This window comes from Trichomonas vaginalis, assembly GCF_026262505.1.
Source record: "Trichomonas vaginalis G3 chromosome Unknown ctg_201, whole genome shotgun sequence".
Classification (NCBI taxonomy): Eukaryota; Parabasalia; order Trichomonadida; family Trichomonadidae; genus Trichomonas; species Trichomonas vaginalis.
In genome coordinates this window covers 1-18515 of record NW_026529288.1, presented here as the reverse complement: position 1 = coordinate 18515, position 18515 = coordinate 1, and the positions used below count along the sequence as shown (strand labels likewise).

The 18515-nt window shown below is 28.4% G+C and overlaps 4 protein-coding genes and 2 pseudogenes across 6 annotated transcripts, besides 1 other annotated feature; 5 read left to right on the top strand and 1 right to left on the bottom strand.

Annotated features, from left to right (window-relative positions):
* Positions 1 to 9666: 9666 nt before the first annotated feature.
* TVAGG3_1093230 (protein of unknown function, DUF4108 family) lies at positions 9667 to 10110 on the top strand (the record flags this gene model as incomplete). The annotated part of the gene is made up of 1 exon (XM_051257104.1): positions 9667 to 10110. One exon carries the CDS (start codon positions 9667 to 9669, stop codon positions 10108 to 10110), a length of 444 nt encoding a protein of 147 aa, XP_051075681.1.
* Positions 10111 to 10811: 701 nt separating this feature from the next.
* TVAGG3_1093220 (uncharacterized protein) lies at positions 10812 to 11027 on the bottom strand (the record flags this gene model as incomplete). Its single annotated transcript, XM_051257103.1, has 1 exon — positions 10812 to 11027. The coding sequence occupies one exon, from the start codon at positions 11025 to 11027 to the stop codon at positions 10812 to 10814; it is 216 nt and encodes a 71-aa protein (XP_051075680.1).
* A 1132-nt stretch (positions 11028 to 12159) lies between these two features.
* Positions 12160 to 18288: a mobile genetic element.
* Positions 12241 to 12735, top strand: TVAGG3_1093210 (uncharacterized protein; the record flags this gene model as incomplete). The annotated part of the gene is made up of 1 exon (XM_051257102.1): positions 12241 to 12735. One exon carries the CDS (start codon positions 12241 to 12243, stop codon positions 12733 to 12735), a length of 495 nt encoding a protein of 164 aa, XP_051075679.1.
* Positions 12760 to 13574, top strand: TVAGG3_1093200 (annotated as a pseudogene). Its single transcript has one exon. A coding segment is annotated over exon 1 (815 nt).
* On the top strand, positions 13985 to 14518 carry TVAGG3_1093190 (uncharacterized protein; the record flags this gene model as incomplete). Its single annotated transcript, XM_051257101.1, has 1 exon — positions 13985 to 14518. The coding sequence occupies one exon, from the start codon at positions 13985 to 13987 to the stop codon at positions 14516 to 14518; it is 534 nt and encodes a 177-aa protein (XP_051075678.1).
* Positions 16528 to 17604, top strand: TVAGG3_1093180 (annotated as a pseudogene). The gene has a single exon. A coding segment is annotated over exon 1 (1077 nt).
* Positions 18289 to 18515: the final 227 nt, after the last annotated feature.

The window sequence follows — 18515 nt, the reverse complement described above, 5'->3', positions numbered from 1 at the left end:
TAAACAACTTCTTTGTATGTCTAGATAAAATTCTATTTGCCTTTTATTTTTTTCTCGCTGTGACGTATTCGGTCATTTTTTTAAAAATTTAATTTTTTGTTAGATTATAGAGCTAAAACTCGGTAAACATCGTTTATGTCTAGAAATTCTATTTTGCCTTTATTTTTTTTCTCGCTGTGAAACGTATTCGGTCATTTTTTCAAAAAAATTAATTTTTTTTGTTAGAGATAAGAAGATAAAACTCGTAAAACAACTTCTTTATGTCTAGAAAATTCTATATTGCCTTTTATTTTTTTTCTCCGCTGTGAAACGTATTCGGGTCATTTTTTTAAAAATTGAATTTTTTGTTAGAGATAAGAGCTAAAACTCGGTAAACAACTTTTTATGTCTAGAAAATTCTATCTTGCCTTTTATTTTTTCTCGCTGTGAAAGTATTCGGTCAATTTTTTAAAAATTAATTTTTTGTTAGAGGATAAGAGCTAAACTCGTAAACAACTTCTTTAATGTCTAGAAAATTCTATCTGCCTTTTATTTTTTTTTCTCGTGTGAAAACGTATTCGTTCATTTTTTAAAAAATTAATTTTTTTGTTGAGAATAAGAGCTAAAACTCGGTAAAAACTTCTTTATGCTAGAAATTCTATTGCCTTTTTATTTTTTCTCGCTTGTGAAACGCTAATTCGGTCATTTTTTTTAAAATTAATTTTTTGTTAGAGATAAGAGCTAAAACTCGGTAAACAACTTCTTTATGTCTAGAAATCTATCTTGCTTTTTTTTTTCTCGCTGTGAAACGTATTCGTGCATTTTTTTTAAAAATTAATTTTTTGTTAGAGATAAGAGCCTAAAACTCGGTAAACAACTTCTTTATGTCTAGAAATTCTATCTTGCCTTTTATTTTTTTCCTCGCTGTTGAAATCGTATTCTGTCTTTTTTTTAAATTTATATTACATAATTTTTTTTTTTTTTTTTTCAAAAAATTTAATTTTTTGTTAGGATAAGAGCTAAAACTCGGTAAACAACTTCTTTATGTCTAGAAAATTCTATCTTGCCTTTTATTTTTTTCTCGCTGTGAAACGTATTCGGTCATTTTTTTAAAATTAATTTTTTTGTTAGAGATAAGAGCTAAAACTCGGTAAAACAACTTCTTATGTCTAGAAAATTCTATCTTGCCTTTTATTTTTTTCTCGCTGTAAGTACTTCGGTCAATTTTTTTTAAAAAATTAATTTTTTTTGTTAGAGATAAGGCTAAATCTCGGGTAAACACTTCTTTATGTCTAGAAAATTCTATCTTGCCTTTATTTTTTCTCGCTGTGAAACGGTTTTCGGTCTATTTTTTTTAAAAATTAATTTTTTTTAGAGATAAGAGCTAAAAACTCGTAAACAACTTTTTTATGTCTAGAAAAATTCTATCTTGCCTTTTATTTTTTTCTCGCTGTGAACGTATTCGGTCATTTTTTAAAAATTAATTTTTTGTTAGAGATAAGAGCTAAAACTCGGTAAACAATTCCTTTATGTCTAGAAAATTCTATCTTGCCTTTAATTTTTTTCTCGGCTGTGAAACGTATTCGGTCTTTTTTTTTAAAAAATTAATTTTTTTGTTAGGGATAAGAGCTAAAACTCGGTAAACAACTTCTTTATGTCTAGAAAATTCTATCTGCCTTTTATTTTTTCTCGCTGTGAAACGTATTCGGTCTTTTTTTTAAAAATTAATTTTTTGTTAGAGATAAGAGCTAAAACTCGGTCAAACAACTCTTTATGTCTAGAAAATTCTATCTTAGCCTTTTATTTTTTTCTCGCTGTGAAACGTATTTCGGTCATGTTTTTTAAGAAATTAATTTTTTGTTAGAGATAAGAGCTAAAACCTCGGGTAAACAACTTCTTTATGTCTAGAAAATTCTATCTTGCCTTTATTTTTTTCTCGCTGTGAAACGTATTCGGTCATTTTTTTAAAAATTAATTTTTTTGTTAGAGATAAAGAGCTAAAACTCGGTAAACACTTCTTTATGTCTAGAAAATTCTATCTTGCCTTTTTTTTTTTTCTCGCTGTGAACGTATCGGTCATTTTTTAAAAATTAATTTTTTTTAGAGATAAGAGCTAAAACGCGGTAAACAACTTCTTTATGTCTAGAAAATATATCTTGCCTTTTATTTTTTCTCGCTGTGAAACGTATTCGGTCATTTTTTTTAAAAATTAATTTTTTGTTAGAGGATAAGAGCTAAAACTCGGTAAACAACTTCTTTATGTCTAGAAATTCTATCTTCCTTTTTATTTTTTCGTCGCTTGTGAACGTATTCGGTCATTTTTTTAAAAATTAATTTTTTTGTTAGAGATAAGAGTTAAAACTCGGTAAACAACCTTCTTTATGTCTAGAAAATTCTATCTTGCCTTTTATTTTTTTTTCTCGCTGTGAAACGTATGTCGGTCATTTTTTTAAAAATTAATTTTTTGTTAGAGATAAGAGCTAAAACTCGGTAAACACTTCTTTATGTCTAGAAAATTTATCTTGCCTTTTATTTTTTTCTCGCTGTGAAACGTATTCCGGTCATTTTTTTAAAAATTAATTTTTTTTAGAGATAAGAGCTAAAACTCGGTAAACAACTTCTTTATGTCTAGAAAATTCTATCTTGCCTTTTATTTTTTTTTCTCGCTGTGAAACGTATTCGGTCATTTTTTAAAATTATTTTTTGTAGATAAGAGCTAAAACTCGGTAAACAACTTCTTTTATGTCTAGAAAGATTTTCTAATCTTGCCTTTTATTTTTTTCTCGCTGTGAAACGTATTCGGTCATTTTTTTAAAAATTAATTTTTTGTTAGAGATAAGGAGCTAAAACTCGGTAAAGCAACTGTCTTTTATGTCTAGAAAATTCTATCTTGCCTTTTATTTTTTTCTCGCTGTGAAACGTATTCGGTATTTTTTTAAAATAATTTTTTTGTTAAGAGATAAGAGCTAAAACTCGGTAAAACACTTCTTTATGTCTAGAAAATTCTATCTTGCCTTTTATTTTTTTCTCGCTGTGAAACGTATTCGTCATTTTTTTAAAAATTAATTTTTGTTAGAGAATAGAGCTAAAACTCGGTAACAACTTCTTTATGTTCTAGAAAAATTCTATCTTGCCTTTTATTTTTTTCTCGCTGTGAAACGTATTCCGGTCATTTGTTTAAAAAATTAATTTTTTGTTAGAGATAAGAGCTAAAACTCGGTAAACAGCTTCTTTATGTCTAGAAAATTCTATCTTGCCTTTTATTTTTTTCCTCGCTGTGAAACGTATTCGGTCATTTTTTTAAAAATTAATTTTTTTGTTAGAGATAAGACTAAAAACTCGGTAAACAATTCTTTATGTCTAGAAAATTCTATCTTGCCTTTATTTTTTTCTCGCATGTGAAACGTATTCGGTCATTTTTTTAAAAATTAATTTTTTGTTAGAGATAAGAGCTAAAACTCGGTAAACAACTTCTTTATGTCCTAGAAAATTCTATCTTGCCTTTTATTTTTTTCTCGCTGTGAAACGTATTCGGTACTTTTTTAAAAATTAATTTTTTGTTAGAGATAGAGCTAAACTGCGGGTAACAACTTCTTTATGTCTAGAAAATTCTATCTTGCCGTTTTATTTTTCTTCTCGCTGTGAAACGTATTCGGTCATTTTTTTAAAAATTAATTTTTTGTTAGAGATAAGAGCTGAAAACTCGGTTAACAACTTCTTTATGTCAGAAAATTCTACTCCCTTTTTTTTTTCTCGTGTGAAACGTATTCCGTCTTTTTTATAAAAATTAATTTTTTGTTAGAGATAAGAGCTAAAACTGGTAAACAAACTTCTTTATGTCTAGAAAATTCTATCTTGCTTTTTATTTTTTCTCGCTGTGAAACGTATTCGGTCATTTTTTTTAAAAATTAATTTTTTGTTAGAGATAAGACTAAAACTTCGTAAACAACTTCTTTATGTCTAGATAAGAAATTCTATCTTGCCTTTTTATTTTTTTTCTCGCTGTGAAACGTATTCGGTCATTTTTTTAAAAAATTAATTTTTTTTGTTAGAGATAAGAGCTAAAACTCGGATAGAACAACTTCTTTATGTTAGAAAATTCTATCTTGCGCCTTTTATTTTTTTCTCGCTGTGAAAACGTATTTCGGTCATTTTTTAAAAATTAATTATTTTGTTAGAGATAAGAGCTAAACTCGGTAAACACAACTCTTTAATGTCTAGAAAATTCTATCTTGCCTTTATTTTTTCCGCTGCGTGAAACGTATTCGGTCATTTTTTTAAAATTAATTTTTTGTTAGAGATAAGAGCTAAAAACTCGGTAAACAACTTCTTTATGTCTAGAAAATTGCTATCTTGCCTTTTATTTTTTCTCTGCTGTGAAACGTATTCGGTCATTTTTTTAAAAATTAATTTTTGTTAGAGATAAGAGCTAAACTCGGTAAAACAACTTCTTTATGTCTAAGAAATTCTATCTTGCCTTTTTATTTTTTTCCGCTGCGAAACGTATTCGGTCATTTTTTTAAAATTAATTTTTTTGTTAGAGATAGAGTTTTAGCTCTTATCTCTAACAAAAAATTAATTTTGAAAAAATGGAACGCCGAATACGTTTCACAGCGAGAAAAAAATAAAAGGCAAGATGAATTTTCTTAGACAATAAGAAGTTGTTTACCGAGTTTTTAGCTCTTATCTCTAACAAAAAAAATTTTTAAAAAAATGACGAATTACGTTTCACAGCGAGAAAAAAATAAAAGGAAAGAAATAGAATTTTCTAGACATAAAGAAGTTGATTTACCGAGTTTTAGCTCTTATCTCTAAACAAAAAATTAATTTTTAAAAAAAAAGGACGAATACGTTTCACAGCGAGAGAAAAAAATAAAGGCGCAAATAGAATTTCTTAGACATAAAGAAGTTGTTTACCGAGTTTTTAGCTCTTATTCCCTAACAAAAAAATTAATTTTTTAAAAAAAAGACCGAATACGTGTTCACAGCGAGAAAAAAAAATAAAAGGCAGATGAGAATTTTCTAGACATAAAGAAGATTGTTTACCGAGTTAGCTCTTATCTCTAACAAAAAATTAATTTTTTAAAAAAATGACCGAATACGTTTCACAGCGAGAAAAAAATAAAAAGGCAAGATAGAATTTTCTAGACAAAAGAAGTTGTTTACCGAGTTTTAGCTCTTATCTCTAACAAAAATTAATTTTAAAAAAAAAAATGACCGAATACGTTTCACAGCGAGAAAAAAAATAAAAGGCAAGATAGAAATTTTCTAGGACATAAAGAAGTTGTTTACCGAGTTTTAGCTTTTATCTCTAACAAAAAAAATTAATTTTTTAAAAAAATGACCGAATACGTTTCACAGCGAGAAAAAAAATAAAAGGCAAGATAGAATTTTCTAGACATAAAAGAGTTGTTACCGAGTTTTAGCTCTTATCTCTAACAAAAAATTAATTTTTAAAAAAATGACGAATACGTTTCACAGCGAGAAAAAAATAAAAGGCACAATAGAATTTTCTAGACATAAAGAAGTGTTTACCGAGTTTTAGCTCTTATCTCTAACAAAAAATTAATTTTTAAAAAAAATGACCGAATACGTTTTCACAGCGAGAAAAAAATAAAAGGCAAGATAGAATTTTCTAGACATTAAAGAAGTTGTTTACCGAGTTTTAGCTCTTATCTCTAACAAAAAAAATTAATTTTAAAAAAAATGACCGAATACGTTTCACAGCGAGAAAAAAATAAAAGGCAAGATAGAATTTTTCTAGACATAAAGAAGTTGTTTACCGAGTTTTAGCTCTTATCTCTAACAAAAAATTAATTTTTAAAAAAAAATGACCGAATACGTTTCACAGCGAGAAAAAAATAAAAGGCAAGATAGAATTTTCTAGACATAAAGAAGTTGTTTACGGAGTTTTAGCTTTATCTCTAACAAAAAAATTAATTTTTTAAAAAAATGACCGAATACGTTCACAGCGAGAAAAAAAATAAAAGGCCAAGATAGAATTTTCTAGACATAAGAAGTTTGTTTACCGAGTTTTAGCTCTTATCTCTAACAAAAAATTAATTTTTTAAAAAAATGACGAATACGTTTCACAGCGAGAAAAAAATAAAAGGCAAGATAGAATTTTCTAGACATAAAGAAGTTGTTTACCGATGTTTTAGCTCTTATCTCTAACAAAAAATTAAATTTTTTAAAAAAATGACCCGAATACGTTTCACAGCGAGAAAAAAATAAAAGGCAAGATAGAATTTTCTAGACATAAAGAATGTTTTACCGAGTTTTAGCTCTTATCTCTAACAAAAAATTAATTTTTAAAAAAAATGACCGAATACGTTTCACAGCGAGCGAGAAAAAATAAAAGGCAAGATAGAATTTTCTAGACATAAAGAAGTTGTTTACCGAGTTTTAGCTCTTATCTCTAACAAAAATTAATTTTTAAAAAAATGACGAATACGTTTCACAGCGAGAAAAAAAAAAAAGGCACAAGATAGAATTTCTAGACATAAAGAAGTTGTTTTACCGAGTTTTAGCTCTTATCTCTAACAAAAAATTAATTTTAAAAAAAGACCGAATACGTTTCACAGCGAGAAAAAATAAAAGGCAAGATAGAAATTTTCTAGACATAAAGAAGTGTTTACCGAGTTTTAGCTCTTATCTCTAACAAAAAATTAATTTTTAAAAAAATGACCGAATACGTTTCACAGCGAGAAAAAAATAAAAGGGCAAGATAGAATTTTTCTAGACATAAAGAAGTTGTTTTACCGAGTTTAGCTCTTATCTCTAACAAAAAATTAATTTTTAAAAAAAAGACCGAATACGTTTCACAGCGAGAAAAAAAAAAGGCAAGATAGAATTTTCTAGACATAAAGAAGTTGTTTACCGAGTTTTTTAGCTCTTATCTCTAACAAAAAATTAATTTTTAAAAAAATGACCGAATACGTTTCACAGCGAGAAAAAAATAAAAGGCAAGATAGGAATTTTCTAGACATAAAGAAGTTGTTTACCGAGTTTTAGCTCTTTATTCTCTAAAAAAATTAATTTTTAAAAAAATGACCGAATACGTTTCACAGCGAGAAAAAAATAAAAGGCAAGATAGAATTTTCTAGACATAAAGAAGTTGTTTACCGAGTTTTAGCTCTTATCTCTAACAAAAAATTTAATTTTTAAAAAAATGACCGAATACGTTTCCCAGCGAGAAAAAAAAAAGGCAAGATAGAATTCTAGACATAAAGAAGTTGTTTACCGAGTTTTAGCTCTTATCTCTAACAAAAAAATTAATTTTTTAAAAAAATGACCGAATACGTTTCACAGCGAGAAAAAATAAAAGGCAAGATAGAATTTTCTAGACATAAAGAAGTTGTTTACCGAGTTTTAGCTCTTATCTCTAACAAAAAATTAATTTTTAAAAAAAAATGACCGAATACGTTTCACAGCGAAGAAAAAAATAAAAGGCAAGATAGAATTTTCTAGACATAAAGAAGTTGTTTACCGAGTTTTAGCTTCTTATCTCTAACAAAAAATTAATTTTTAAAAAAAAAATGACCGAATACGTTCACAGCGAGAAAAAAATAAAAGGCAAGATAGAATTTTCTAGACATAAAGAAGTGTTTACGAGTTTTAGCTCTTATCTCTAACAAAAAATTAATTTTAAAAAAATGACCGAATACGTTTCACAGCGAGAAAAAAAATAAAAGGCAAGATAGAATTTTCTAGACATTAAAGAAGTTGTTTACCGAGTTTTAGCTCTTATCTCTAAACAAAAAATTAATTTTTAAAAAAAGAACGAATACGTTTCACAGCGAGAAAAAAAATAAAAGGCAAGATAGAATTTTCTAGACATAAAAGAAGTTTTTACCGAGTTTTAGCTTTATCTCTAACAAAAAATTAATTTTTTAAAAAAATGACGAATTACGTTTCAACAGCGAGAAAAAATAAAAGGCAAGATAGAATTTTCTAGACATAAAGAAGTTGTTATCGAGTTTTAGCTCTTATCTCTAACAAAAAATTAATTTTTAAAAAAATGACCGAAATGACGTTTCACAGCGAGAAAAAAATAAAAGGCAAGATAGAATTTTCTAGACATAAAGAAGTTGTTTACCGAGTTTTAGCTCTTATCTCTAACAAAAAATTAATTTTTAAAAAATGACACCGAATACGTTTCGCAAGCGAGAAAAAAATATAAAAGGCAAGATTAGAATTCTAGAAGAAGTTGTTTACCGAGTTTTAGCTCTTATCTCTAACAAAAAATTAATTTTTAAAAAAAATGACCGAATACGTTTCACAGCGAGAAAAAAATAAAAGGCAAGATAGAATTTCTAGACATAAAGAAGTTGTTTACCGAGTTTTAGCTCTTATCTCTAACAAAAAAATTAATTTTTAAAAAAATGACCGAATACGTTTCACAGCGAGAAAAAAATAAAAGGCAAGATAGAATTTTCTAGACATAAAGAAGTTGTTTACCGAGTTTTAGCTCTTATCTCTAACAAAAATTAATTTTTAAAAAAATGACCGAATACGTTTCACAGCGAGAAAAAAATAAAAAGGCAAGATAGAATTTTCTAGACATAAAGAAGTTGTTTACCGAGTTTTAGCTCTTATCTCTAACAAAAAATTAATTTTTAAAAAAATGACCGAATACGTTTCACAGCGAGAAAAAATAAAAGGCAAGATAGAATTTTCTAGACTAAAGAAGTTGTTTACCGGAGTTTTAGCTCTTATCTCTAACAAAAAATTAATTTTAAAAAAATGACCGAATACGTTTCACAGCGAGAAAAAAATAAAAGGCAAGATAGAATTTTCTAGACATAAAGAAGTTGTTTACCGAGTTTTAGCTCTTATCTCTAACAAAAAATTAATTTTTAAAAAAATGACCGAATACGTTTCACAGCGAGAAAAAAATAAAAGGCAAGATAGAATTTTCTAGACATAAAGAAGTTGTTTACCGAGTTTTAGCTCTTATCTCTAACAAAAAATTAATTTTTAAAAAAATGACCGAATACGTTTCACAGCGAGAAAAAAATAAAAGGCAAGATAGAATTTTCTAGACATAAAGAAGTTGTTTACCGAGTTTTAGCTCTTATCTCTAACAAAAAATTAATTTTTAAAAAAATGACCGAATACGTTTCACAGCGAGAAAAAAATAAAAGGCAAGATAGAATTTTCTAGACATAAAGAAGTTGCTTACCGAGTTTTAGCTCTTATCTCTAACAAAAAATTAATTTTTAAAAAAATGACCGAATACGTTTCACAGCGAGAAAAAAATAAAAGGCAAGATAGAATTTTCTAGACATAAAGAAGTTGTTTACCGAGTTTTAGCTCTTATCTCTAACAAAAAATTAATTTTTAAAAAAATGACCGAATAGTAGTATATAATGCGGGTTTTGTGACTTTTTTTGTAAACGTACGAATTCATACAATATCGAGCGATTTTGTATCATTTTTTTTAACATATGAAGTAAAAAATGTATGATTCTTACGGTTTTTATTCTTACGTTTTTGAATAAATCAAGATTTAAAAAATTTTCAAAATTGTAAGACATTTACACTAAACCCATACATAATGAAATAAAAAAAATAAAAAAAATAAAAAAATAAACTTTAAAAATTCATGTCTTACATTTTTGAATAATTTATTTTTTAATTTGTATGAAAATGAGTGGATCAAGATTCGTAACCGTCAATCAATTAATGGATGCTCTTTCACCAATTCTTGAAAATGTTAAACAAGTAGATGTTTATTTCGATGATTATGTAGAAAGTTTATATTATAAAGGTAAGTTTAATATTAAACCTATTGCTTTTGCATTTGATAATAAATTAATTGAAAATGCAAAAATTTGGGAATTAATTCCAGATATTGAATATATAACAAATATTAATGATAAATGGTTTAAACGAATTCCAACCACAAAAGTTCTTTGTAAATTAATGATCAAAACTGAGGAAAAAGAATTTAACGGGTTTAAATATCATCCAAATAAAGTTTCAGAACTAGAAAATGAAAAACTTCAGAAAAAATTAAACGATAGACTTTCAAATGATCGTATTGAAAAAATAAATAAACTAGCAGAAGTTGCATTTAATAATGAAATATTTGATGAATATAACCTTGAACTCAGTGATGGGCTTTAAGGACCCGGGCTCAACGAGTCATGATTTATGAAATCAATAATTTGATTATTCGCTCTTCAATAATTTCTATTCTTTTTGTTAAATCATCAATTTTCATTAATGAGGTGATTCTTGATTGAGGAATAGATTTCAAACTAACCACTCCTTTTATTTTTGAAATTTTGAATCCATCAACTTTAAACATTTTATTCAATTTACATGTTGTCAATTCTTCAAATAATTTTTTATTATTAGCATAATAGTCATTAAATTCTTCAACAGATGAAAAAATTTTTATTTCAGTAATTGGTTTAACAACGTTTATTTTTTGTTGAACATTTTCACTTTCATTTATTTCTTCCTCCTCTGTTTCATTTATTTTTAAAATGGTTTCATTTATCATTAAATAAAAATTAGAATATAAGTGATGAAATATATTTTTTAATTAATATTAAATCAGAAATGGCGGCAGGATTCTTTAAAAAATTATGGGATGGAATTAAGAAAGCTGCAGGTTGGGTTTATAAAAAGGTTATTAAACCTGTTGCAAACTTTTTGGCACCAGTAGCGAAAACGGCAGGAACTATCATAGGTGGAGTATTAGGTACTAAAGCAGGTAATCCGGCGATGGGAGCACAAGCAGGTAACGCAATTGGTGGAATTGCTGAAGGAATACTTAATAAAATAGGGGTAAATAGTGGAAAAATAAATAAATATTATTTTTATCTTAGTATTGGTTGTAGTCTTTGATAAACTTTTTCTCCTTTATTTAAAATTTCTCTTATTGGGGCAGCTTTTGGTGTTATTGATTCAGCAACGTCACTAATTGCTTCTTTATTCTTAAATATCCAATTTGCTCCTTTCTTCATTGTTTCCCAAACTTTATGCGCTCCTCTTTTTACTTTATCCCACAGTTTCTTAAAGAATCCTGCAGCCATAGTTGATTATTTCATTAAAATTAAAAATTCATTTTCATCTTTTAATTTTGATTTTTTATTTAATAATAAATGACGACTAACTATTTGGTGCCAAACACTAAACCAATTAATGGAAATGTGTTTCATTCATTCGAAAAGATAAATGAAATATTCGCAAAGAATGACGGTAGAAGATATTATAGAGAACTTGAAAGTTCATGCTATGACTCTGATGCTCCATATTTTGATGATAAACAAACTCATTTAAGAATTACAAATCCGGCTCATGATGTGAACCAATTAGGTGACACATATATTAAACGCAAAGTTAAAGCAACTCTAGTTTCAAATAAAGCTTTCACATGTGATGCCGCTTTTAAATATGCGTTTATTCGTTGGTTACAAATCATCAAATCAAAGCTTTAAACAATTAGAAGTAGAAACCGAAAGAGGTGATGCCGGTTATCTTCAGATGGATTGCGCCCGTGAATCTTTCGCATTTGCAACATATAAACCAAAATCAGAAAGGAAAGTTAAAAAGTTTGTTCATTCGTTATATAATAATGTTCAAAAATATGATAACTCAGTATGTGGTAAATATATTGACCCTTCAGAAGTTTTCAAGAAAGCAAATGAAGAAGTTGATATCACTTTTGATATGATTATTCCGGTAAATGATTTGTTAGCATTTCAGGCGTTCGATGATTATCCTAAATCATTTGGTGAAATCATTCTTAAATATTATGTTTTCAGGGATACTTTAGTATTTTGTCAGGTTGACCCGTTAAGAGTTGCTGATTTACAAAATTACGTTTATGAAAAGATAACTGATGAAAATTATGAAAAGATTATGAATCATGTTTATAAATATGATCGCAAATTCCAACAAATCGGACTTCCTGCCAAATTAATTACAAGCTTAGCCGCTACATCTGCTGACGCAACAGTTGATGACGTTATTATTTCATGCACAAAGATGGAAGTTTTAGAGGATAAATGCATTACACCAGGATACGGTTTAATTGAAGAATCAGTTAAAGCAATACCACGTTTATTCAGTAAGGAAGATCCATTCATGATTCCAGCTCAACATATTGACGTTCGTTCACTAAATGGAGGTTGCATCACTCCTGAAGGTATCAGCTCAGATTTCTCATACGCTCTTCATAATGTTACAGATGTTGTGTTAGCATTTCCGAAGAATGCAATGCAAAGAACAGTTTTAGAAAATCCAATGCTTCGAGGTCTTCAGGTCACTATAGATTCCAGAAACTTCCCCGATCAAGCGATGACCACAGTGGGTGACATATTCTTTACACGTATGCTTCAAGCTTCTGATTTAGATGGAGTGAATGAATGCACGGAAGAATACGAGGACTCATTAACTAGACCACTGAATGATGATAATGGCACGCCATTAGCTAGAACATGGAAAGACCAAACTTCATTCTTATGCACTATTCCAGTTCAACGTGATGGAGCGGGTATATTCTTTGATGGATTAGAAACTTTCAACTCACAAGTTACAGTACAAGTGAAAGCTTATCCAATCATTCAGGGTGTAAATGACACTTACTGTTCAAAGGTGACAAATCCTCCTCAGGTTTGGTTTACTAGGACTACGTATTGGACATGGACACCGGATGAAGGTTTGAAATATCATCCAACAGGTACACCACCACAGTATAGAAGTTCATATGATGAAATATTGATGAATAGAAATGTATAAAATTATAAATTTATTTTTGATTAAATGGATTTAAATTCTGAAGAATTAGCGGGAGTATATAATACATACGTAGATGATATGATTAATGAAGCATTGAGTGATAATAGAAATGCTCTATCTAAGGAAAAATTAATGAAAATTCCATATTCTGAATGTTACTTAAATTCAATCACTGCAGCAATTGGTAAACAAAATAAAGGTAAAACATTAACGATATTAAAACAAATTATCATTATTGCTAACACTTCCCCCATTCACATGTGTTAATTTATATCAACCGTTCAGGTTCACCTTCAGATGATACATTTGAATCTTTAAAGCATTTAATCAAAATTCCAATTATTTATTTATCACAAGAAGAAGCAGAAGATTATTTAAAAAACTTTTTAATGTATAAAGAATTATATAATACAATCAAGAAGCAAGGATTAGAGGATAAAATTATTGATAAACAACGGGATGAATTATTTGAAACACTTTCTATTTCAAATTTTGATAGAGAATTTTTGCATTCACTCATTTTTCTAGATGATGCGGTGAAATCAAAACTAATAACAAATGAGAAATCATATTTTAATCAGTTATTAACTCAATGTCGACACATTCAGTGTTCATTCTTCATGGCTGTTCAATACTTCAAAGCATTAAGCACAAACATTAAATCAAATCTATCAACACTTTTCATTTTCAGTGGTTTTAGTCGTCAACAGTTGAACGTTATGCTTTATCAAGTGAATTTACCAATGAGCATTAATGAACTTTACACACAATATCAGCAATTAGGTGAACATGGAAAAATAATAGTTGATTTAAATAAAGGATGTGTTAAATTTGATTAACTTTTTATAATTAATTTTTTATTTTTTATTTATAATTAAACATGACAGAAATAGCAAATCTTCTACAGGTTCCATTAAAACAAGGGACAAACAAAAAGGGGGGTGTGTATAATAGAACTATGAAAGTTCCAGACGGAATGAAAGAATTAGTTCATATTGTTGCTGGTCTTCAAAAGGATGTAAAACAAATGAGAAACGTTTTAACATTACCAGAAGCTCAAGCATATGCCAAACGTCATGGTCCAAATTGGGAAGCACACGAAGCAGACATTACAGGTCCAAATGGAAAGCCTGATGGTATAAATGAAGTTTTCGTTACTGATGGTCGAGGTAATATTAAAGTCATAAATGGTTACAAATTAACTGTATCTGATTATCCTAAACGTAAAGCATATAATGAATGTTATCCTATGCAATTTGATGAAAATGGAAAAGCTGTTAAACAATACATTGGAGAAGGTGAACATGGTCCAATTAATTCATACCGTCATAATCCATATTCTTATTTCAATGAAGAATTAAACGCTATTGAAGAAGGACCGGATGGATTACCACGATATGTTAATCAGTTTGATGGTCAATATGCAAATTTGAGACCTGAAATTCCAGCTAAGAAATTCTTTAAAGTTGCTTTATTCGATCCAGTGTTCAATGAACAGAAAGAAGCAATGAAAGCAGAATTTAAACCAATTCAAGTGGCAAGAATTTCTTCATCTTCACTTGCAGAAGCGTTCAAGGAATTGATAAAGAAACCACTTTATTCTCAACAAGGTTATAACTTTGATTTAATTAAAGAAAGTGATAGACGTAAATTAGAAAAATCAGATGGTTTTAAGAATGCATGTAATGAAATGATTAAAGATATTGTAAATGATAAAATAAGACTGGAAGAAACTCAAAGCAATATCAATAACATTATTGGTGCAGTTACAAAGAAAGTATAAGCAAACAATGATGAACCTTGGGATATTACCGTAACAACTAAATAAAACTTTAAATATATATTTTTCTTTTTTATTCAATTATAAATGAGAAGACGTTTCACAAGTCAAAAGAACACAAACGCAAAAGCAGAGATTACGGTTGGTTATAACGTAAATGATGATAAATCACGAATTATTCAAAATGTTAAAGTTAATGTTAGCCCTGAATTAACAAGGTCAGCAACTCAACCAAATTTATTAACTCGTGACTTACCGAAGAATGAGGAGAATGAAGAAAACCATGAGAATGGAGACCCAATCATTTTATCTGAACCCGGTAAAGAACCGTTGAAATCCCCACATATCCAACATACCCCCACCTCTTTCATCAAACATCGAGAACCCAGGAATATACGATTCCAGTCGCAATGCGCCATATAAAATAGACATTAATTCTGAATTAATGAAAATTTACCGTGATATAATAACTGATAATTATGATTCAATAATAAATTTAATTGATCAATCCGGTTTAATTATTTTACCTTATGAATCATTAATTCACATTATCGCCATTCTTTGTGATGTTCAAGATTCAGACGTTAAGATTCAATTTTTCATAGATGATGAGGTTTCATGCTGCGGAACAGTTGCAAAAATAAATCCTATAAAGGATATTAGCACAATTAAGATATCAAAGAACGGAACAACAACTGAACTTCATTTAACATATAATGATATTTATAATAAAATAGTTGATGAATATAAAATATCACTTGAAAAATTCTTTGTTAAGGCTATTTAATATTCAAGCATTAACATTATGAATAATAATCCTTTGAATCATAATCAATAATAATTGACCTTTCACCAGTTTCTATCGTTTGTTTTATTTCTTTTTGTTCCCCACTATCTGGATCGGTCATTGTAATTGTTTTTGTTATAGTATCAGCTTTATCTTTAACTTCAATTTTTTCCATCAGGATATTTAAACCAAAATTCCAAAAATTCGATATTGTCAATCTGTTCATATTTTAATCTATCAATTGCATTTTTAATACCATCTGAAAATCTTATGAAATGGTCATTATATGGGTTTGATTGAACTAAATTTGAATGAAGTGAAATATAACCCGATGATGAATATGACATTGACTCATATTTTCTGAAAACACTGAAATTTATAACATGAATGAATTTCTTATTCGTTGAATTTATGAATTCTTGAGGTAATCTTATTCTAGTTTTATTTATCACTGGAAAATAACGCTTTACCATATTTTTAATCGTAATAAAAATGTCAATTATCAATATTATTTCGAATAATAGTTGTGAATTAAATTTAACAGTTAGTGGAATTTATAATGTTACTCTCGTTTCTGTGAGTGGTAAATTTAATCCCATTCTTTTAGACCCTTCAGATTATATATCATTTATTAAAGGTGACCATGAAAAAACGTATGATATGCATATAAATAATGTGATAACGAAATGGGATATTAACACAATTTTAAGTTATTTAAATGAATCATTTATCGTTTGGTATGAAGAAAATTTTAAATCAAAACCTGATAAACTTTTTGAACTTGATGAAATAAATAACCTTATTAAATTCCCGCTGAAAATTAAATTTTGTACTCCTCATCTTCGTTCATTGTTGGGAATATTAAATTTTGAAAAAGATGTTGGGGATGTTTTGTATTCTGACCGGTTCCAATTTCATTTTAATCAAATGTGATAAAGTTAATACCCCAATGAGATTTTCACATCAAACATTAGACCCTAACTCTTACCCATCAATACAAAACATTTTATCCATCAACTTAAACATATTTTCTTTATCATATCCGTTTCAATTATCCGGGAATTCATTTATTCTTCATTCAAAAGATTTATCAAATATTAAATTTAGAGTAACTGACCTATTTGATTGTGATTTAGAATTCATGAATGAAATATTATGGCAATTTCAAATAGAAAAAATAGCTGATGAGATAACGGATTAAATATTTATTTTTAAATCATAATAAATGATTAAACAACAGCAACCACAGCAACTTAAGGCACAGACCATTACATACGCCACATATGCATATAATTCAAAGACGGCAGAACAAACGCAAAGGTTGAAATATGGAGATTTGGAGATAGTATTGAAAAATGACCATTTCGAATTCGTTTGCAAGGGTGGTGCAGTGATATCAAATATAAAAGAAATTTTATTTATGAATTCAAAAATTAAAGGAATAACGGATGATATAACATCAATTCCACCAGAAGAACAAAGATATTACGCATTAAATGCATTTCCTAAAGTTTTGAAGATTGGAAGATTTAATTTAAATGAGGAATTCATAAAAGGTTTCCTAAATGACATAATGAAGAAAGCAGATAAGGAATATGTCAACAGTGAGTTAAATAAGAAGGCAGATAAGGAATATGTGGTTAGTGAGTTAGAGAAGAAGGCAGATAAGGAATATGTGACTAGTGAGTTGGAGAAGAAGGCAGATAAGGAATATGTCAACAGTGAGTTAGAGGAGAAAGCAGATAAGGGACTTGTGGCTAGTGCATTAATGAAGAAGGTAGATAAGGAATATGTCAATGAAAAAGATAATGAAATTAAAGAAATGGTTGGATGGTATCATGAATGGACATCAAAGATTTTAAAAACTAAAGCTGATACGGGGTGGGTTTCAGAATGTTTAGACCTTAAAGCGGATAAAACTTATGTCAACAATGAGTTAGAGAAGAAAGCAGATAAAGAATATGTGAATGAAATATACCAAAGTTTGATAGGAACAACTAAAAATATTGAAACTATTGCTGGTGACTTTTCCGTCTATGAAGAAAATAAATATTTTAGAGGGCAATTGGTACATTCCTTAAAAAATGGTATGCAGTGTAAACTCATTCCGAAAAATAACAATGAAATGTATGTAAGTTATAAAAAGAATGATGACATACAAGTTAAAGTTCCATTAGACAACAACTGTTACTTAAACTTATATGGAGACGAACAAAAGAAATATTTAAGAGTTTATGAAATGACGGATATGACATTGTCTAACGTAGCTCCAGCACCGTATTATTTCGACTATGGAGATGATGTCAGAACGCCGCATGTAGATGAACAAAAGCAAACATTATATTTAGATTATTATAGATATAAAAGATATAATGCAATAGAAAAAACGAGAATAGTATATTATTATATAGATGACAAAAATAAATATTATAGTCAAGATTTTACATACCCTGAAAACATAAGATTATATTATAAAAAATATTCTGACACAAACCAGAAGAAACCCGAAATAGTTACACTATATTTTAAGTTCAAAAGAGACAATCCTATATTATCTCATATGTTTGATTTAATGAACCCAGTAGGTTCTATTTATACATCTATGGATGTGAGAGGTCCTCAAGCAATGTTTGGTGTTGGTGCATGGGAACAAATAGTTGACAGGTTTTTGTATTGTGCAAACTCTTCAAAGGAAACAGGTGGTTCGAAGAAAATTAAAGAAGCAAACCTTCCACCGCACACTCATACGGGAACTACAAACTTTTCTGGCGACCATAGCCACTCATTAAGAGACCATCCATTATACAACTCAGAATATTATGCTGGCAATGACGTTTTATCTCCAGATTATAACCATTCGGCAAAAAAGACTTTTCGACCAACTGAACCAGGAGGAAATCATGTCCATACTTTCACAACAAATCCAACAGGCTTGGGTGAAGATTATATGCCACCATTTTTGACTGTATTCGCATGGTACCGCATTTATTGAATGAACTAAATATATTTTATGTCTGTAATTAATTAGGTAATGAAGTAATGGATGAACTGCAGAAATATATTTTATCGTTAATGTTTACGTTAATGGTTACGTTAATGTTTATGTTAATGTTTATGTTAATGTTAATGTTTTCAGGTTATTCAATAATTAATTATTTTTGAATAACTGAAGGTGTCACTATGTCACTCAGTGTCACTCGGTTATTTAACTTC